The sequence below is a fragment of the Lepisosteus oculatus genome, chromosome 11 (assembly GCF_040954835.1).
Source record: "Lepisosteus oculatus isolate fLepOcu1 chromosome 11, fLepOcu1.hap2, whole genome shotgun sequence".
In the NCBI taxonomy this organism is placed as follows: Eukaryota; Metazoa; Chordata; class Actinopteri; order Semionotiformes; family Lepisosteidae; genus Lepisosteus; species Lepisosteus oculatus.
The window spans coordinates 28,745,577-28,762,635 of NC_090706.1; the positions used below are offsets into that span (position 1 = coordinate 28,745,577).

Consider the following 17,059-nt stretch of genomic DNA (forward strand, 5'->3'; position numbering starts at 1 on the left):
AGTCCTTAAACATGAAATGGAATTGTTACTGATTCTGATGCATGGAGGAGATGATGATCCACGGGGCATGCAGAAATTGGATAAATACGTATGTGCAGTAATTATCAATAATGACCTCAATCAAGGAACATGAGCCGAGGTGAAGAGAATAAAGAAGTCAGCGTTTCACTTAAACGACACAGCAGGATGAACAGGGCAATGATTCAATGATTCAGCCTAATCTACACATTATGATGACACCTATCCGAAGAAAACAATTACCAAGTCTCTCCAGTAGGTGGCGCACGATTTCTTTTTTTCGTGGTGTTAAAATCTTCCTTTGAATTAAAAAAAGGGGCAAAACACCCTCACGTTGTTTCCACTGACAACACATCTCGCTGTGCGTAACCGTAGTAAAACATGAAGGGCGCTTGATTTTTTTTTCCCTGCGATCGACTGACACATTGACACCGACTCTCTTCAGATGGCAGGTCCGCGCCTCTGACGCCTCCTTAAACCGCAGACGAGGATCAGTTCCCACTGACTATCATATCAGTGGAATGGGCTCAAACTGAGAGTAGAGTACGGGGAGCCTGCCCGTAGACAGAGCGCTACAGATTTTTCGGGTCTACTTCAGACTCGCAGGAGAGCAGACGCGGAATGCGCCTACAATGCACCTCCATTGAAATCCGGAATTAATCGAATTTCCTCAAGCGGCACTGTCACGACAGCCCGGCTGCATGCAATCGGCTCCTGTACTTAGGGAACACCCTCGAATTCCACACCAGCCCGCATCTCTTTTTCGCCTCGTCTGTGGATAAATCACACGGCGCAATTTGGGGACCGGGAACAGTCGAAGACAGAAACGCGAAATCTCGGGAGTGCGAGGTATTGCCGTAGACAGCGGTGGCTTTTTAATAACTGCCACAAAAAAATACTAAAACTGTGTCGAATGAGGAATACTGCAATGAAATAATTTCGTCTCCTGCAAAGATAACGGAGGAAAATACTTTCGTTTCACGAAATCTCCCCGTGTCTTTCTGAGGGATTAATATCTTCTCGGAGGCTCTCGCTCTCTCGGATGAGAAGGCAGTCTATGCATTATGAGCGGTGGAGGTAAGTCAACGGCACTGTGCCGCTTCCCTTGTTGTTAATGAATTCATGTGTGATAAGGAGAGAAATGAATGCATGCAACATTGCAAGCAAGGAATTAAATACGAAGACACTCCTGAAACGAATACGGTGTTATTAGCATATTTAGCTGTCAGTAAGCTGCTTTGCTCTCTGGTCTAACGAAGTCGCCCGAGCTGGAGCGCTTTGGCGACCAAGCGCGTTTAAAGCAGAGCAGATTTTTTTTTTTTTGGAATGATTTATTTTTTTTAGCTGGCGCTTCTTCACAAACGGTCTTTTGGGAAGGCTTGAGTTAGAGCTCGGGTCACTGAGAGACGACCGGGCGGCGAAGAGACGGGCCAGGTAGACGCCACGGCGGGGCTTGATTTCCACCTTCGCCGCGTCCCGTTTGTTGTTCGTTGCTCCCGGGTTTCTGAACCCTGTGTCTGCGCGCACGTCGTGGCAGAGTGCCTGGGCCGTCGGGTTCGGGCTGCGGAGCCGACACGTGTAGGGTAAACGCCGGCTCCGAGCGGAGGGACCGCCGGCGCTGGCCGTGCGGGAGAGCGAGTGCGCAGGAGAAAGTTAGGACGCTGGTCACATCGCAGACGAGGACGGTCAGCGCCTCACCTACACCGAACAGCCTGCTGCCGCTGGGGGGGATATATTGTAGTACTGTAAATATTGTAATAGTGTGCTTGAGGAAGAGATGGCCGCATTATTTCCTTTCCAGGCATCCCCGTCATAACCCCAACCCTCCCACCTGTCACGGTTCATTCACCTGCTGGAATTGTGAATTGTCCCTACGGCTGCCGCCTGCAGTTTGAGCACTGTACCCGTTCCAGTAAAGCGCACTGCCGTGTGCCGTGTAATGGGGTCCGGGTTGTCTTTTCTAATGACTTTTAACTGTTGCGTTTGCGGGTTCTAAAATATGTACAGTATGCCGCTCTTCTGAGGTGCGAGAGGCGGTTGAGCGGCGCTGTTGTGAAACCTTTCCCCTCGCCGCGATCTCTGTCGCCGGTCTTTCGTGTCAGTCCCCTCCGAGCGCTGGTCTTTTCACGGAAAATCGACTGGTGGTCGGTGTAGCACGCTGGGTGTCCTAATGAGCGCTCAGCACCGCACTAGGCTGAAATTCTTAGAGAGACCGATGTATTTTTTTAATTGTTCTGCGCCAGCTGTCCCTCGTCCGTCAACTACGAGGAAAAGCAGACCGTCACTCCGTGTCTTATTTTGACAGGCTGTTCACTGCCAGTTGCTGCGCTGCCTTTCTGCTTGGAGGGGTGCCTAGCTCCTCTGTTCTTCACCCCTTTAATATTAATGTATTTAACTGCCGTTACTAATGGTCTCTGGTAATTTGAGTCAGGTGCTCTGAAATCAGTGCAGAGAAGAGCAGTGCGAGGCATTCCTGGGCTTAAGTAATGTCCCACATTGACAGGCTGGAGGAACTGAGCTCCTTTAGTCTTGAATGGAAATAAGAGAGAGTGAGATCACTTTATTGGCCATATCCAACTTCTTGCATTAGGAATTTGTCGTTTTGCATACCCCAACTTGTTCTCCATGAGACAAACAGACAGGGAGAGAAGCTTGGGGTCAGAGCCCAGGGTCAGCCATTTATACAGCGCCTGGAGCAGTTGGGGTTAAGGGCCTTGCTCGGGGGCCCGACGGAGTAGGATTCCTCTACCGGCCTGCTGGATATGAACTGACAAGCTTCCAGCCACAGGTGCAGATCCTGAGCCACAGAGCCACCGTACTTGTGAGGGAGCTCCTAGGAGTGTTCAAAACCCTCAAAGACACTGAGGATTTTGTGTCAACAGAGAAACATGAACCAGAAGAAACCAGTGAAAACTACAGGGAGTTTCCTGTAGTTTACACTGAGAACGTAACACTGACTTAACTGACTTAGCACTTAACACTGAGAACAGGAGGCACTTCTTTACACAAAGGGTGGTGGGAGTGTGGAACAAGCTGCCCAGCCATGTGTTTAAAGCCGATATCCTGGCTTCCTTTAAGAAACAGCTGGATGAGATCCTGGGATCAATTACTAAAACCCAAATATAACCTTCTTCTGTTCCTAAAAAGCAAAGCGAAATCGTAGGTCAATACCAGTAATAAAATGCTGCACGGGGATTCTCCACATGGTGTCAACGAAACGTGCCCATTCCACCGTGTTCTCTCTGCCCCCTCTCCTTGGCTGCTGGGTGTCCCTGCCTGTTCCCCTACAGTGCTGTAACCCGACACCCCTCTGTCCTGCTTCCTTGGCTACACCGGCCATGAGCTTTGGCCCAGAACTGCCCCAGGGCACTTTGTCGGTGAGGTCGCCATGACGCGGGCAGCCCAGCCCCTCACTGTTTTGACATACAGCACAGCACAGACTCTGGGCAACCCACCCTTTCCCTGGGTGCTCCACAGGCGGCAAAGACGCCAAACCTGCCTGGCAGCTGGCTGAACCAGCAAGCTGGCAGGCTCCTCTCCCCCTGTGAGAAGGAGGAGTGCGAAGGTGGGGCTTCGACCGCAAAGAGACTTGTGTCCGAATCCGCTCGTCGCTGCTGTGCAGATTTCACGGCCTCTGACACACAAGCCCTGCTGGTTTCGTAAGAAGAGACGTTTAAGTACATGTTCAAGTTCAAGTAAATGGGGACTCCCCTCCACCACCACCAGTGTGCAGCCCCACCTGGATGATGCGACAGCAGCCAGAGTGCACCAGTATGCTCTCCACACACTGAAGAGAACAGAGTGATTAAGTTAGTTCATAGCTGGGTATCATTAGGAGGCCATGACTGGTAAAGGCTAGGGGGAAATTTGGTCAGGGTGCAGGGTTACACCCCTACTCTTTTCAAGAAACTCCCTGGGAGTTTTAATGACCACAGAGAGTTGAGACCTTGGTTTTACGTAATTTCCAGAGGACAGCGCTTTTTACAGTTTACACTATACTGGGGCATTGGGAACCACAAATACCACAGGATGAGCACCCCCTACTGGCCCTACTAACACCTCTTCCAGCAGCAGCCTCAGCTTTCCCAGGAGTCTCCCATCCAGGTACTGACCAGGCTCACTCCTGCTGAGCCTCAGTGGGATGCCAGGGTAATATAGCTGCTGAAACAGGAACTGCAAATCACAGACAGGTGCACAGGAGCTACATCACACAACTGGAGTGACTATCTCTTGGCAAAATACCTCACTGAGCTTTTTTGGCGTTGGCATTAGGTGGTGGCAGCTCCCCCTCAATCAGGAGTTACTGCGCTGGTCCCTGGCAGCTGAGCACTGCGTGAGGCAGGTATCAGCTTGCACACCACGGCTGTGATGCAGCTGTCACCTGCGGGAAGACATGCAAATCTGCCACTGCTGCATTCCGCGGCACTTCATTCAACTCAGGCTTTCTTGTCCCCCAGGGGAAAATGGCTCTACAAGTCCAACACGACATAACCAACCAATCAAACACACAAACATTGCCAATAAGGGATCCAGCACGCCAGTGCTTCAGGGGATAAGAGGCTTATTTTGCATTGTTGGAGAGTGAGATCGCAGAGAAGGGGAAAGATTTCCAGAGTCTGTCACCGTTACACCTGAGGTCACAGAGGAGTCTCCCAGATGGGAGGAGTGAGAATTCACAGTTGAGGGGCTGAGACACACACTCCATAATTCTCTTAACCTTCTCTACAGCGCCCTGCTTGGCCAGCAGATTGAGGTGGATCTGATTTGACTCTAAGGCACAATTAATGTAATGAGTCTCAGAATCAGCTCCTTAGCGAGAGCCTACTGCGTGTCACCATGGCCATGCCCCGACTAAATCTCTTTTCAAGAATTAATGACTGCGGGCTTTTCAAAAAGGAGTCTCCCTCCGTATTGAGGGCTGACTACAATATCAGCAGCAGATTGCTAATGTGTAACTAGAGGCTTTTTTTATTTGAACCATAATCATGACGGTTTGCTGAAACTGAAGCATCTGCGTGTCCAGCCCTCTGGAACAGCGGTAAAAGATGAATTTTTAGGCTGCATTTGGCCAAATGCAATAACATACAGCACTGTTTTAAAGAAAAGGCCATCATGTGTTTGCATTGGTTCTGCTGCCCAGCTCCGAGGGCTGTATTTACAGCTTTGGGTACAACCATATTAAAGTCTGCACTGAAACTGCAACACATGCCCTCTATTCCTTGGGTTTGAAGTATTATATTATTCCCATGGAAAAGATTGGAATTTTTTTGATAAGCTATGGCGCTCTGTGGTGGTACTCTCTGTTAAACTGATTAGGTGAAGCTGGCTCTCTCTGTACCAGGCTGCAGAAGGAGCTGAAAATTCTGATGATTTAAAGCTATATACTGTAGGCTGTGTCTATGACTTTAGCTCAATTTCTTGGCTGTTGTTTTCAATCTTCCTAAAGGAGAAAAGGTGAGATGCTGTCTGTGAAATCCTTTATCGACTCACCTGTTGCTCATCCGTATATGAACCCCAATCGGAATCATAACAGCGTCCCAGAACCTGAAGCCCCAATCACAGTCAGACGTCTAATGGAATCTGCCGTTTTGTCAAACACATTGTGCTTTTGTACAAAGCTCTTCGTCTTCCACTGTTGATATTTTTACGAGATGCATTTAAAAAAAGCAATAAGGAATTATAATCTGTGAGCATTCAGTTTTATTATTGTTTAGATACACTACAGTGGCTTTACACCTAATGGCCAATCAGGTCTTCAAATATATTTTTACTGTATCTCTCCATTTAGTGCATATTGGCATTCCCATAAACTCCATCAATTTTTTTCAGGGCTGTGTACAGTTTTTTGACAGAACGAATAAATACAACCTAGCCTCGGAATGCAGTGAAGCAATAGCATAGAAAAAGCAATGTTCCACACCATGCAAGAGATACTTGCCCCACAGCAAAAGAAATCCACAGTGTAATTTCATCTAGGCTATGCTTTTTGTAGATGGCTTTTTTTCTGTTTGCGTGGCCACTGCAGCACGAACGGACGTCAATTTTCCACACCACTGGGTAAATAGGAACGTGTTCTCCTCCTAACCCTGACTTCTCTGGAGGTCAGCCGAATGGGTGCCTTGCAGTTCTTAATTGAGCGTGTGAACAGATGGGCGCTGGGAAGCAGGTGACGGAAGAGTGCGAGTAAATACTTCTGAAAATCCAGGCCGAAAATGATCTTCCTCCAGACAACACCCTCTGTGGCAGCTTGTGTCGTTAGGTCTCTTTGAAAGTCAGCGCTGTTAGGTATTCAACACTTTCATCACTAACACTGGAAAACGCACAGCTGTGGAGCTCAGAATTGACACATTTTAGAAGCTCAGACGGATGTGGCCAAGTTTACAGAGGGGCAGCTGGTCTCACATCTCTAACAAACCGACAGGCACAAATAGTATGAGGCACTAACCACAGCATCAGAAAGACAGCTCGCCAGCAGCCACATCACCCTGCAAGTCACAACTGGCAGCCCACTGAAGCTCAGCAGGTGTGAGCCTGGCCAGTACTTGGAAGGGAGACTCCTGGGAAAAACGAAGGCTGGTGCTGGAAGAGGTGTTAGTGGGGCCAGCAGGGGGCGCTCACCCCGCGGTTTGTGTGGGGTCCGAATGCCCCAGTATAGAGATGGGGACACTATACTGTAAAAAGGCACCGTCCTTTAGATGAGATGTAAAACCGAGGTCCTGACTCTCTGTGGTCATTAAAAATCCCAGGGAGTTTCTTGAAAAGAGTAGGGGTATAACCCCAGCATCCTGCTTAAATTTCCCCCTGGCCCTTACCAATTATGGCCTCCTAATAATCCCCATTTATGAACTGGCTTCATCACTCCTCCCCACTGAGAGCTGGTGTGTGGTGTGAATACTGGCGCACTATGGCTGCTGTCACAATATCCAGGTGGGGGCTACACACTGGCGGTGGTGGAGGGGATCCCCATTACCTGTAAAGCGTTTTAAGTGGAGTGTCCAGAAAAGCGCTATATAAGTTTAAGCAGTTATTACAGTGTATCTAAGGGTTTCTCTGCAAGCGCATCTCTGCAAATTGCAGAGAAAATAGGACAATAATTAGAAGGTCAATAGAGAACTTCAAGTCGTATTTTTTAAAAAGAGTAATCAGTAGCCAGGATCGCCGAGAGGACTTTGAGTCATATTTTTGTTTCCGAAAGGATAATGAGATATTATGGTGGCCGTTCCATCATCTCCAGGCGTCCCAGGCCAACTCCTGAGAGCAATTCCTCGGCGGACAGTAAATCACAGGGCTTAATGACAGGCTGCATCAAACGGGCAGAACGCAGCCTGCGCGAGGGAGGAGAGTGCTGTGCGCAGGTTTTATTCGTGTCTCCATGCCTGGCCTCATGCCATGACGCAGGTTTACAGCAGAAAGGGCTAAGGGTGGATTGTATCCAGGAACGAGTGTTCCCTGCAGGCGCGTTTTGTTCTGAATCAAAGTAACAGGAGCCACAGATCATTGCAACATTATGAACATGACTCCCGGGAGCCCGAGGAGGGGCTGGGAGCTGCGGAGTGACAGGGAATGGTGGGGCCTTTTCCTGCTGGATTTAGATGAGGTGGGGGAGGTGGCGGTGGTGTTGGGGAGGTCAGCACGAGGTCAGGCCCGAGTAGCTGTGGATGTGGCAGTGCTGCGATGTTTACTTCACCTGCTAGGCTGGAGGGCCGGCCCATCGGAGGGAGAAAGCCGGCAGCTCTGTGGCCACTGCCACTCCCCCTCAGCAGCTGCTGTGCTCCCGGAGCGGAGGGTGTGACCTCTCTCGTCACCGTGTCCTGCGATATTCTGCAGCCAGCTGCTAGCCGGCGAAATTCAAGGCGTACTGTACCTTGCTCTTCGCCGGCCCTTGGCATGCAAACTGAATTCACTGCCAAACTGAATCAATCTGACTTCTGTGCAAACTGAATCAATCTGACTTCTGTGCAAACTGAATCAAACTGAATTCAGTGCAAACTAAATCAAACTGAATCCAGTGCAAACAGAATTAAAGTGACTTCGGTGCACACTGAATTCAATGTAAACTGAATTAAACTGAATTCAATGTAAACTGAATTAAACTGAATTCAATGTAAACTGAATTAAACTGAATTCAATGCAAACTGAATTGAAGTGAATCTAACTGAAGAGCATGCAATGTTTTTTTTTTGCTACCTGGCCCACTATCCTTGTTAAGCACAGCTTAGAAGTCCAGACATTGTTTTGATCAAATTCATTGCGGCGTCACTGTATAGCATCTTAAGGTTACAGTAACTGTCTTTCATTGTCCACCATCTTAAGGTGTTGTACAATAGAGTAAAAGGCAGCTGGAGTATAACAGAGAATATGACAGGGTATGAAAGTGCTTGACTGGCTGGCAAGATCCCATACGGACAAGATCATTCCACAGGCCTGGAGAAACAGGTCTCCCAGCGTTTCGCAGGGTTTGGGAATGTCAGAGCCTCAGACTAGGGACAGGAACACCTGGAGAGCACAAATGAAGTGTAGTTGTGTGTATCCAGCCTTAAAGGAGTGACATTGTCCAGAGTCTTCTTCTGGAATGCACTGGGAGACCAGCTCAGGCAGGTGACACAAGGTAACTTGTGGTTAAAATCCCAGCGGCGGTGAGCTGTGGACATGCTGGATCTTCGGCAGCCCAGCTCCGCATGCTCCCCGCGGAGGACGGCGCGCTCCCCAGCTGTCACGTCCGCTGGAAACGTTTCCCTTCCCGGGTGCTTCCATGGAATTCGGTGGCGGAAATGGGCCCCAGAAGCAGACGGCCCAGTCTGGAGAGAGGCCCTGTCTCCTGTCGGGCGCTCGTGAGGTGGATAAAGACGTCTCTCGCACGTGAGGGGGAGGAGAGCAGGGGGGGGCGGCATTCATAGCAGGCGCTCGTTTCAATTTCGACACAGGTCCGAGGAAAATCTTTCGCCTCCTCCGACATCCAACTGTGCCCTCCCCTCCCCAGATGGAGAAGCACGTTCCAAACTCCAGCTGCAGCGCTGTGCGTGCTAGACCGCTCTCCATCCAGAGCCGGGCAGAGGCTGGGGAGGAAAATGAAGGTTATTAAATGTGAGGGGAAGGCTCTGGGCATTATAATGATGTTTTTTTTTTACTTTCTACAGCAGCAGCAGCTTCATTATTTCTCTCGCTATTAAAAAAAAGAGAGTTTACTGACCCCTCCTCTCCCTCCCTTTTCGAAACAGTCTCGGCTGGAGTGGAGAGAATTCTCCCTCATTTGGTTTGTGTTTCAAAGGGAGACCTCCAGGGAGAAGACAGCGTGCTGGAAACAAACTTTAACTGAAAGATTAAACTCACCCCGGCCGCTGTGCCCACTGCCCTCTGCCTTCCTGCACTGTGGGGGCGTCTGTCCTGAGGCTGAGGTGGGAAATGCTTAAGGGTCTGATCTCTCCTGGAGGAGGAGGAAAAATAAACGCTGTCCCTTTGTGGAGCAGAACTTGCTGTTCCCACGCAGTGACAACAAATGACCGTAATGATCAGGGCCGAGCAGAAACTCTTTCGCTGGCTCTCCAGGTCTCGCTTTTCGAGGGGGAAAGTTCCCTCGGAAGTTGTACACCCGGCGGTCTGCTCATCGCTCAGGTCTCGCTGGCGAGGGCAGTCCGATCCTGCAGACATCAGCTCAACGATCCAGGGCTTGGAAACGTTGCAGTGCTTCCAGATCTTGCGGCCCTGAAATGTAATTTATTGTGCAGAATATGCAAGCCGCAGTTCGTTTCGCCCCCCCCCCCCCCCGGAAAACATATTGTTTCAGCCTGCGCAGGCAGCACCCAAGCAGGAAATTAACCTTTTCGGTGCCAGTCGGGGAGCGATTGGTCCGCCTGACTTTTTCCGCAGGGGTGACACGGAGCCGTGAGAGATAAACAGCTGCACGGAGCCGAGCACGGTTCAAGGCCATTTCTCCTTTCTGGTAGTCAGGCAGAGCAATTTAGCACCTTGAGAATCCCTGCCACCACCCGGCGAATGACAGCCCATTCCCCATAGAGGTGCCTCTCTCACTGCCCTGCACTGCAAGGGCACTGCACACTCCACCAAGCAGAATGGGGAGAGAGGGCACGCCCTTGGCCAGGCCCCGCAGACTCATCTCAGGAGACGTGAGCACAAGATTTTGCCTTTTCTCTTAACGGGGCGTTCGTCTGAGAGCACGCCAGAGCAGGATTCTGAGTGCCTGCATGAATGGGCTCTTGAAAGAGGGGGGCTTCTTTTTCGAGTCCTTCCAATGAAGGATGGAACCGAGAATAAAAGAAATCAAGGACTCTGAGATTGCAAAAGCTGTGAGAACGATCACCTGGGCCTGTCTGAATTTCTCTGATTTCCCGAAATGCTCAGAGGAATTCCTGCCGTGTCAGGCTTGTGTGGGGAATTGCTCGGATTTTATTCAGGGATTTCGTTTTGCTGTTGTGACTGCTAGGGGTGTTTGATCTCCTTGTGAAATTCCAGTCCAGTAAAGTCCCGGTTATCCCTGCTCCTACCTGTGCTGACCCCAAATTCCAGGAGTCGTGCTGCTTTAACATGTTTCTGGGCACGATCCTCGTTGAAAAACATCTCAGGCAAGCCAACGGCTTGAGACTGTGGTGGCGAAACAAGACTCGGGCAGCTCTGTTACTGCCAAGACGGATTGAATCCGGAGATTCTGCAGGAAAAAGCGTGATTCTGGAGAGCCAGCTCTTCCCTGCGATTTCCTTCCCCTTCTGGGAAGAGTTTGGTCAGAGCTCCAAACTGTACTCACAGGCCGTTCGTTACCTTGCTTTGATCATTGCCATCCCTGCCAGCTCTACAACACGCATCTGGGGCGTCTGTCCGTGTGGAGCCTGCATGTTCTCCCTGTGTTTGTGTGGGTGTCCTCCGGCTGCTCCGGTTTCCTCCCACAGTCCATAAACATGCTGGCAGGTTGAATAGCTTCTGGGACAATTGGCCCTGGTGTGATTGTCTGTGTGCGTGCCTTGCGATGGACGTCCAGTCCGGGGTGTACCCTGCCTTGTGCCCGTTGCTGGCCAGGATGAGCTGCAGCTCCCCCTCTACCCTGAATTGGATCACACGGATAGAAACTGGATGGATAGATTAGCCCAAGGTAGGTCCACAAGAAATAACATGACAGGGATCAACATCCCTTCCCAGCTTCTACAAGCCCACAGCATCAACCAGTGGACCCCGGTTCTCGATCAGAATCCGTCCAGCTGGGTCGTGACGTGGGCCACAAACCTCCTGCACCCCCCCCGGCATGATTCGACCGGGAAAGAGTCTCACACAGGTGTCGGGGTCGTTGTTCAGGGCTCGTCGTGTACCCATGAGTCATGCGGAGTGTGAGCGCTGTTGACGTGTGTCAACGCACACAGAGGGAGGAATGTGGAACAGTGTCAGCCAGGGTGCGCCGCTGCCAAGAGCTGATCGAAAGGCCGTCTATCTGAACTCCATTTTCACACACAGACAAACTCCCTTTAAACATGGTGGACTTTCTGTTGGAATGCCTGTGTTCCCGAAGTGTGATGTCAGACATAATTAGCTGCACGCTGTCATTAATCAGCTGGAAGACCGTCTTTTAAAAACACACACACCTTCTTCTCGTGAGCCTCGGTTGCCCTTCACTTCAGAGTGATCCAGTTCTGGATCTGGATGACTGTGAGTCGTTGGGTTTAAGTGGTCCACTTTCACGGCTTTTCCCAGATTGTAAGGTGCTGGTGATTTAAAGAGTCTTTCAAGAGACTTGGAAATGGGACTGACCAACACTACAATGCAACACTTCAGTGTGCGGCGTTTGTGCACTCCTGAGAGTAATGTCTTTGTGTAACAGCCATGATATCCCGATTGAAACAGGCGCAGTGGGGCGTCCCTTCCCCCAGCCGAGCGGCTCACAGAAACCAACATCTTGAGTGGGAATGTTGAGATCTGAGTGGGAGCAGCACCTCAGAAGAAGCGTGGCACGGAATCAGGAAGTATACAAGCCGGCTGACGGAGCTTTTTCCCCAACCTGTCTGAGGAACCTGGGACGTGTCGCCCCTCCTCCTCCTTCCCGACACTCTTGAGGAACTGGCACAGCAGGATGAGCCAGCTGTCAGAAGGTGTGAAAACACATAGCTGGATTCGGGAAACACCGCCAGGAAGTGCTGATCAACATCACCAACAAAAAAAACCACCGCATGAAAATGACTGCTCTGCGTGATCTGAGCTCAGTTGCTCCAGACACTGCGAGTGCGCAGCAGAGGGACCCCAGAAGCTGTCTCACCTCTTTATTTGTTACAGGATTTATTTTTTCTCCATAGTTTTTTTTTTCAGTTAATACATTACAGATTTTCTCATACAGTAGATGCATTAAATTGACTGAGAGAGCCCTTAAGATTCCTTTGTTGCGCACAGTCAAAGTCAGCCACACTCAATAAATCCCTTCTGCTACAAAGAAGTATCCGCGGTAATCCCTCTGTGCCGAGCACTCTCAGCAGTCATCAGTTTTTATTTTTTGGCAGGCAGGGCTCCGAGAACTCCCTCCTTCACGGGGTGCGCCCATTCCAAATTCCACAGCAGGACAGGAATTTCATATCGCGGTCATCATCGCTTGACTCTCCTTTGCCCATCCGGGTTTTGGGACTCAAACTCGTCTTTCTCGTGATCAGTCTTCCCGTATTGGGCGGATGCCAACTGTGACGTCCGGACTTGCACCCCGGCTCTGAAGCAAGGGAGATGATCTGACAGAGTGATCCCCCAGAGAGAGAATGCGAGACAACCCCCTTTAAAACATTCTCAGATATTTTGCATGCCTGGGCCTCTGTGAGCAGGGCTGGTTCACTCAGTACGCTGTACTGCCCCAGTCTGAGACACCTGAGACACGATCAGGAGTTGCAGTGTTTGTTACCAGTTATCAGTTTCCCTCTGCCAGTGTTTTCTTAACTTTTACTGTTATTGATAAGACTTAGTTTGGGAGAGAAGAAACCCATCTAGTCGTTTAGTTTTTATCATTAATCTACGCTCACAATCTTCACAAACATGACCAAAACAGCTCAAAGTAAACTGTACAGAAGTCAGCATGAGGTGTTGTGACAGCTCATCCTTGTCATTTCTCAATCAGAGCTGATCAACTCCCTGTCAGATTATTTCTCAACTCTAACATCAGCTGTTCCTCCACACACCCACAGAGCTGAAGACCGGTCTGTGTACCAGAGCCCACAGATCTGTCAGCTCAGCACAGACAGTCTCCAGTCTCAGTGCAAGATCAGCACAGACTGGTGTTCCTGTATAAACAGGGGGTCACTGAGTTAAAAGAGCAGCACAGGGCAGTAAGACTGAGGCTTTTGCACAGTGTTGTACCTACAGATATTTCTAATTGTGCACAGAGTCTGGGGTTCCCTTTCTATTCATAGCTCGTATGCTCAGCATATCCCTGAAACCTGACCCCATCCTTTAGCCCAGTCAGGGACCTATTGCAGTGCACTAGGATGCATAGTAGCCCCAGTCAAAACCACTACCCCTGCACTTGACTGTTTATACCCCATGTTCCTGTCGCCTCTCGACTGCTGCTGCAGCCCTGTCCTCCCTGTCAGGCCTAATCCCACATTATCCTTTGAGATACCGGCCATCCTCGCCAGCTCAAGAACCCGTTCAAGTTAGCAGTGGGTTTAGGGCTTGCATGTTGTTGTGGTCTTTCCACGCGGTGGTGTGTCAGCACTCTGGCTGGGGGTCCCTGGGGTCGCAGGCAGAAGACGTGGCGGCTTCTAAAACACAAAGTCTACAGGAGAAAGCTCCTGCCAAAAGAGAGGGATCCCAGGACGCTGGTGAGCAGTCCCTCGCTTTTCAAGCGCACATGCACATGTGCCCCTGTCGCATTTGCGTGCACAGCACATTTTTCCGCCCCAGGGTCTTCAGCAGATTCTTCTTCTTTCATCTCGCGCTGCACGTGTCCCTCTCTCGTTTTCCACATTCAGAGGGAGCCCCGGAGAAATTCGGCGCCCCTGCGCTGTCCATCAGTGCACGTTTTTGTGTTTGTCAGGAATATTCCCTGTAAGTGCTTTCATGCTGCGCACTGGATTTGTTTTCGGCAGGAGAGGTTTGTGGGGTTTCCTGTACAGAATGATAGAGCAGCAGTCCAGAGTGCGTGTTTGTCGTTTTCCTGACAGGAAAGCCAGGAGGGAACTTGATCCTAGACTATTGTTATCTATAATCCCACGCTGTTGTCACAGATGTGGCTCAGATGCTGTACAATCCCTATTCCAGTCAAGGCACTGGGATTCCAATCCCTACTCCAGTCAAGGCACTATGATTCCAATCCCTATTCCAGTCAAGGCACAAGGGAGTCCAATCCCTACTCCAGTCAAGGCACTGGGATTCTGACCCCTATTCCAGTCAAGGCACTGGGATTCTGATCCCTATTTCAGTCAAGGCACTAGGGAGTCCAATCCCTACTCTAGTCAAGGCACTGGGATTCTGATCCCTATTCCAGTCAAGGCACTGGGATTCTGATCCCTAGTTCAGTCAAGGCACTAGGGAGTCCAATCCCTATTCCAGTCAAGGCACTGGGATTCTGATCCCTATTCCAGTCAAGGCACTGGGATTCCAATCCCTACTCCAGTCAAGTCACTGGGATTCCAATCCCTACTCCAGTCACGGCACTAAGGAACTCAGTACTGGGCACTTGTCTTGATGGCACCGCTGAGCAGCTCTGAGGCGCAGATTCGGTTCTCACTCACCATTCATAAAATGACAAAAGGTTTTGTGTGTGTACAGTGTGCCCGTGCCCGAGCCTTCTCTCTTGTAATTTGGTGGAGGATAATCATTTTGACTACAACAAAGCAGAAGCAAAAATTATTTTTTATCTTATTTCATGACTGAAAAGAAATTGCAGTGTTTGTGGTGTGAAACATGGCTTTATTAATCCTAGTAAAAGGAGTTATCAGACTGTCCGTCATTGCTTTGAGCATACAAAGAATCGATGGCTATGCACACTAGACAGTTTATTCTTTTCTTTGCCAGACCCAACCTCCTATCTCCCTGATTGCAGTGAAAAGGTCAGCTTTAGAGCATTTAAAAGTACTTTCTAGACAGTCATAGCAGTGACTTGAGGGCTGATGTTTTTGTAACCAAAAGAAAAGCTCAGACCTTATTCTGGAGTGACCTCGTGTCTGGACCTAAAAGCCCTGGTGTTTTTCCCAGATGGGATTGCGCGTTCCCGCAGTCGTCGATGTGGTGCTCGGAGAGGGGAATCTATAGCTGCCGAAGGTGCTCCTCGGGCACGGATCCTTCTTCCCCGGATTAAAGTCTAATGGGATTATTCTGCATAATTAGATTACCCCTTAGCCCACTGCCAGTAGTTCTGGAACTATGAGCTGGATTGCCATTTGCAAGCGTGGAAAGGCTTTGGAAAATGACTGAAAGAAAGAAGAGGGACAAGGGGAGAGAGGTGTCGTACTCCAGGGAGAGAGCCAGGGATGTATTAGACCACAGCATTGCCTGGTCCATGGCAGGTAAAGATGTCCTGTATGTTTTAGCAGTATGTACTGCAATTTGAGTTTAATTTGTTTTTATGTCAATCTCAATATGAAGTGGGAAAAATGCCTTATACTGTAGTTAAAATAAGCAGCTTGGAGATTAGGAAGTAAAGACAGGTCTTTTGCCTGTTGGCAAAATATATTAGAGAGCTTTTGAGTCATACTCTTTGGTTTTCATCCTAAGTGCTTCTCACACAATAGGGGACCCACTTAATCCCCACTGAAGTGCCGAACCACCTGAGTGCATCTGCAGAACCACGACACACAGATCAGGGGAGGAGAGAGAAACTGTATAAGACCAGAGTGGGGTTCAGTCTTCCTGCAGCCCCACAGCACACAGATCAGGGGAGTATAGAGAAACTGTACAAGACCAGAGTGGGGTTCAGTCCTCCTGCAGCCCCATAGCACACAGATCAGGGGAGGAGAGAGAAACTGTTCCAGACCAGAGTGGGGTTCAGTCCTCCTGCAGCCCCACGACACACAGATCAGGGGAGGAGAGAGAAACTGCTTCATCAGCTGAATTAAGCTGTGATGTCAGAGAGGACAGGTCAGGGGATGAAGGTCACTGTTATCACAAGAAGGTTTTGCTGTCAACAGAAGTGACAGGATGCAGGATGCAGAGAAATCAGACTGGAACAGAAAAACCTGACAGGAGGCAAGAGAGATGCAAGTGAAGTTCATGTTGGGACATCTTCAGATCCTCTTGGGATCAGAGGAAGCCCTGAATTATAGATGATTATGAAATCCCACTTGATCTCAGCAGGCAAGGCCTTTTAAAGCAGCTAGGAGAGAAAGCATCCCTCCTGATGCCTGCGTGTGTTTGACCGTGTGCTCTCGTTAAGAAAGAAACAGAGGTTGCTGTTTTTTCCTGTCCTGACAGTGAGAGTGTGGACCCTGTGGGCACGTGCCTTTCTCTGAAGACCGTTCCAGCAGTCTCTGCCCTGGTCCTGCCTGGAGACCAGACAGAATGTTTATTGATTTTGTGCTTTGCTCTGCTCAGCATCCTCTGAGGAGGGAGTTACAGTATATTCCTGGCAGGAAGAATTATTAGACTGTAAAGACTGGAAATCAGCACCTAAACAGCAAGTATCCTGGCTTCATTGCCAAGTGTTATTTTGTGCACAGATTTCTCATTAGAGTCATGACCCTCTCGCCAGCTCAGTTGTGTGTGGTTTTTTCATCTTTGTGTAATACAGAAACTACCCACTCTTACATCCATTTTCTAAAAGCTTTATCCAGTACAGGGCTGGGGGGGAGGGGGGGGGGGGGTTATGCAGGCAGAGCAATGGGTGTAAATTAGGTTTTTAGGTAATTAGGTAAATTAGTTAGACCCTGGATGGGACGCTAGTCCATCACAGGGTGGACATACACAGAGACTCTGACACCAGGGCCTGTTAAACTCCAATTAACCTATCGGTATGTCTTTGGACTGTGGGAGGAAAACGGTGCACCCAGAGGAACCCCACGCAAACTTGGGGAGAACATGCAAACTCCACATAGACAGCTCCCCAGGTCTGGAATTCAACCCAGGGCCCCAG

At 49.7% G+C, this 17,059-nt stretch overlaps 1 protein-coding gene across 13 annotated transcripts in view; it reads left to right on the plus strand.

Moving 5' to 3' along the window:
- The first annotated feature begins 357 nt into the window (after positions 1-357).
- ablim3 (actin binding LIM protein family, member 3) overlaps positions 358-17,059 on the plus strand; it is a 118,787-nt gene continuing 102,085 nt past the window's right edge. For 11 of the 13 annotated variants that reach the window (XM_069196011.1, XM_069195998.1, XM_069195999.1 and 8 more), the window contains exon 1: positions 15,383-15,497. In XM_069196011.1, the coding sequence (XP_069052112.1) occupies positions 15,398-15,497 (100 nt within the window). In that variant the 5' untranslated portion in view covers positions 15,383-15,397. Of the gene's footprint in view, positions 1,096-15,382; positions 15,498-17,059 lie in introns of those variants that run through there. The other 2 variants (XM_069196001.1, XM_069196003.1) reach the window with 1 other exon arrangement.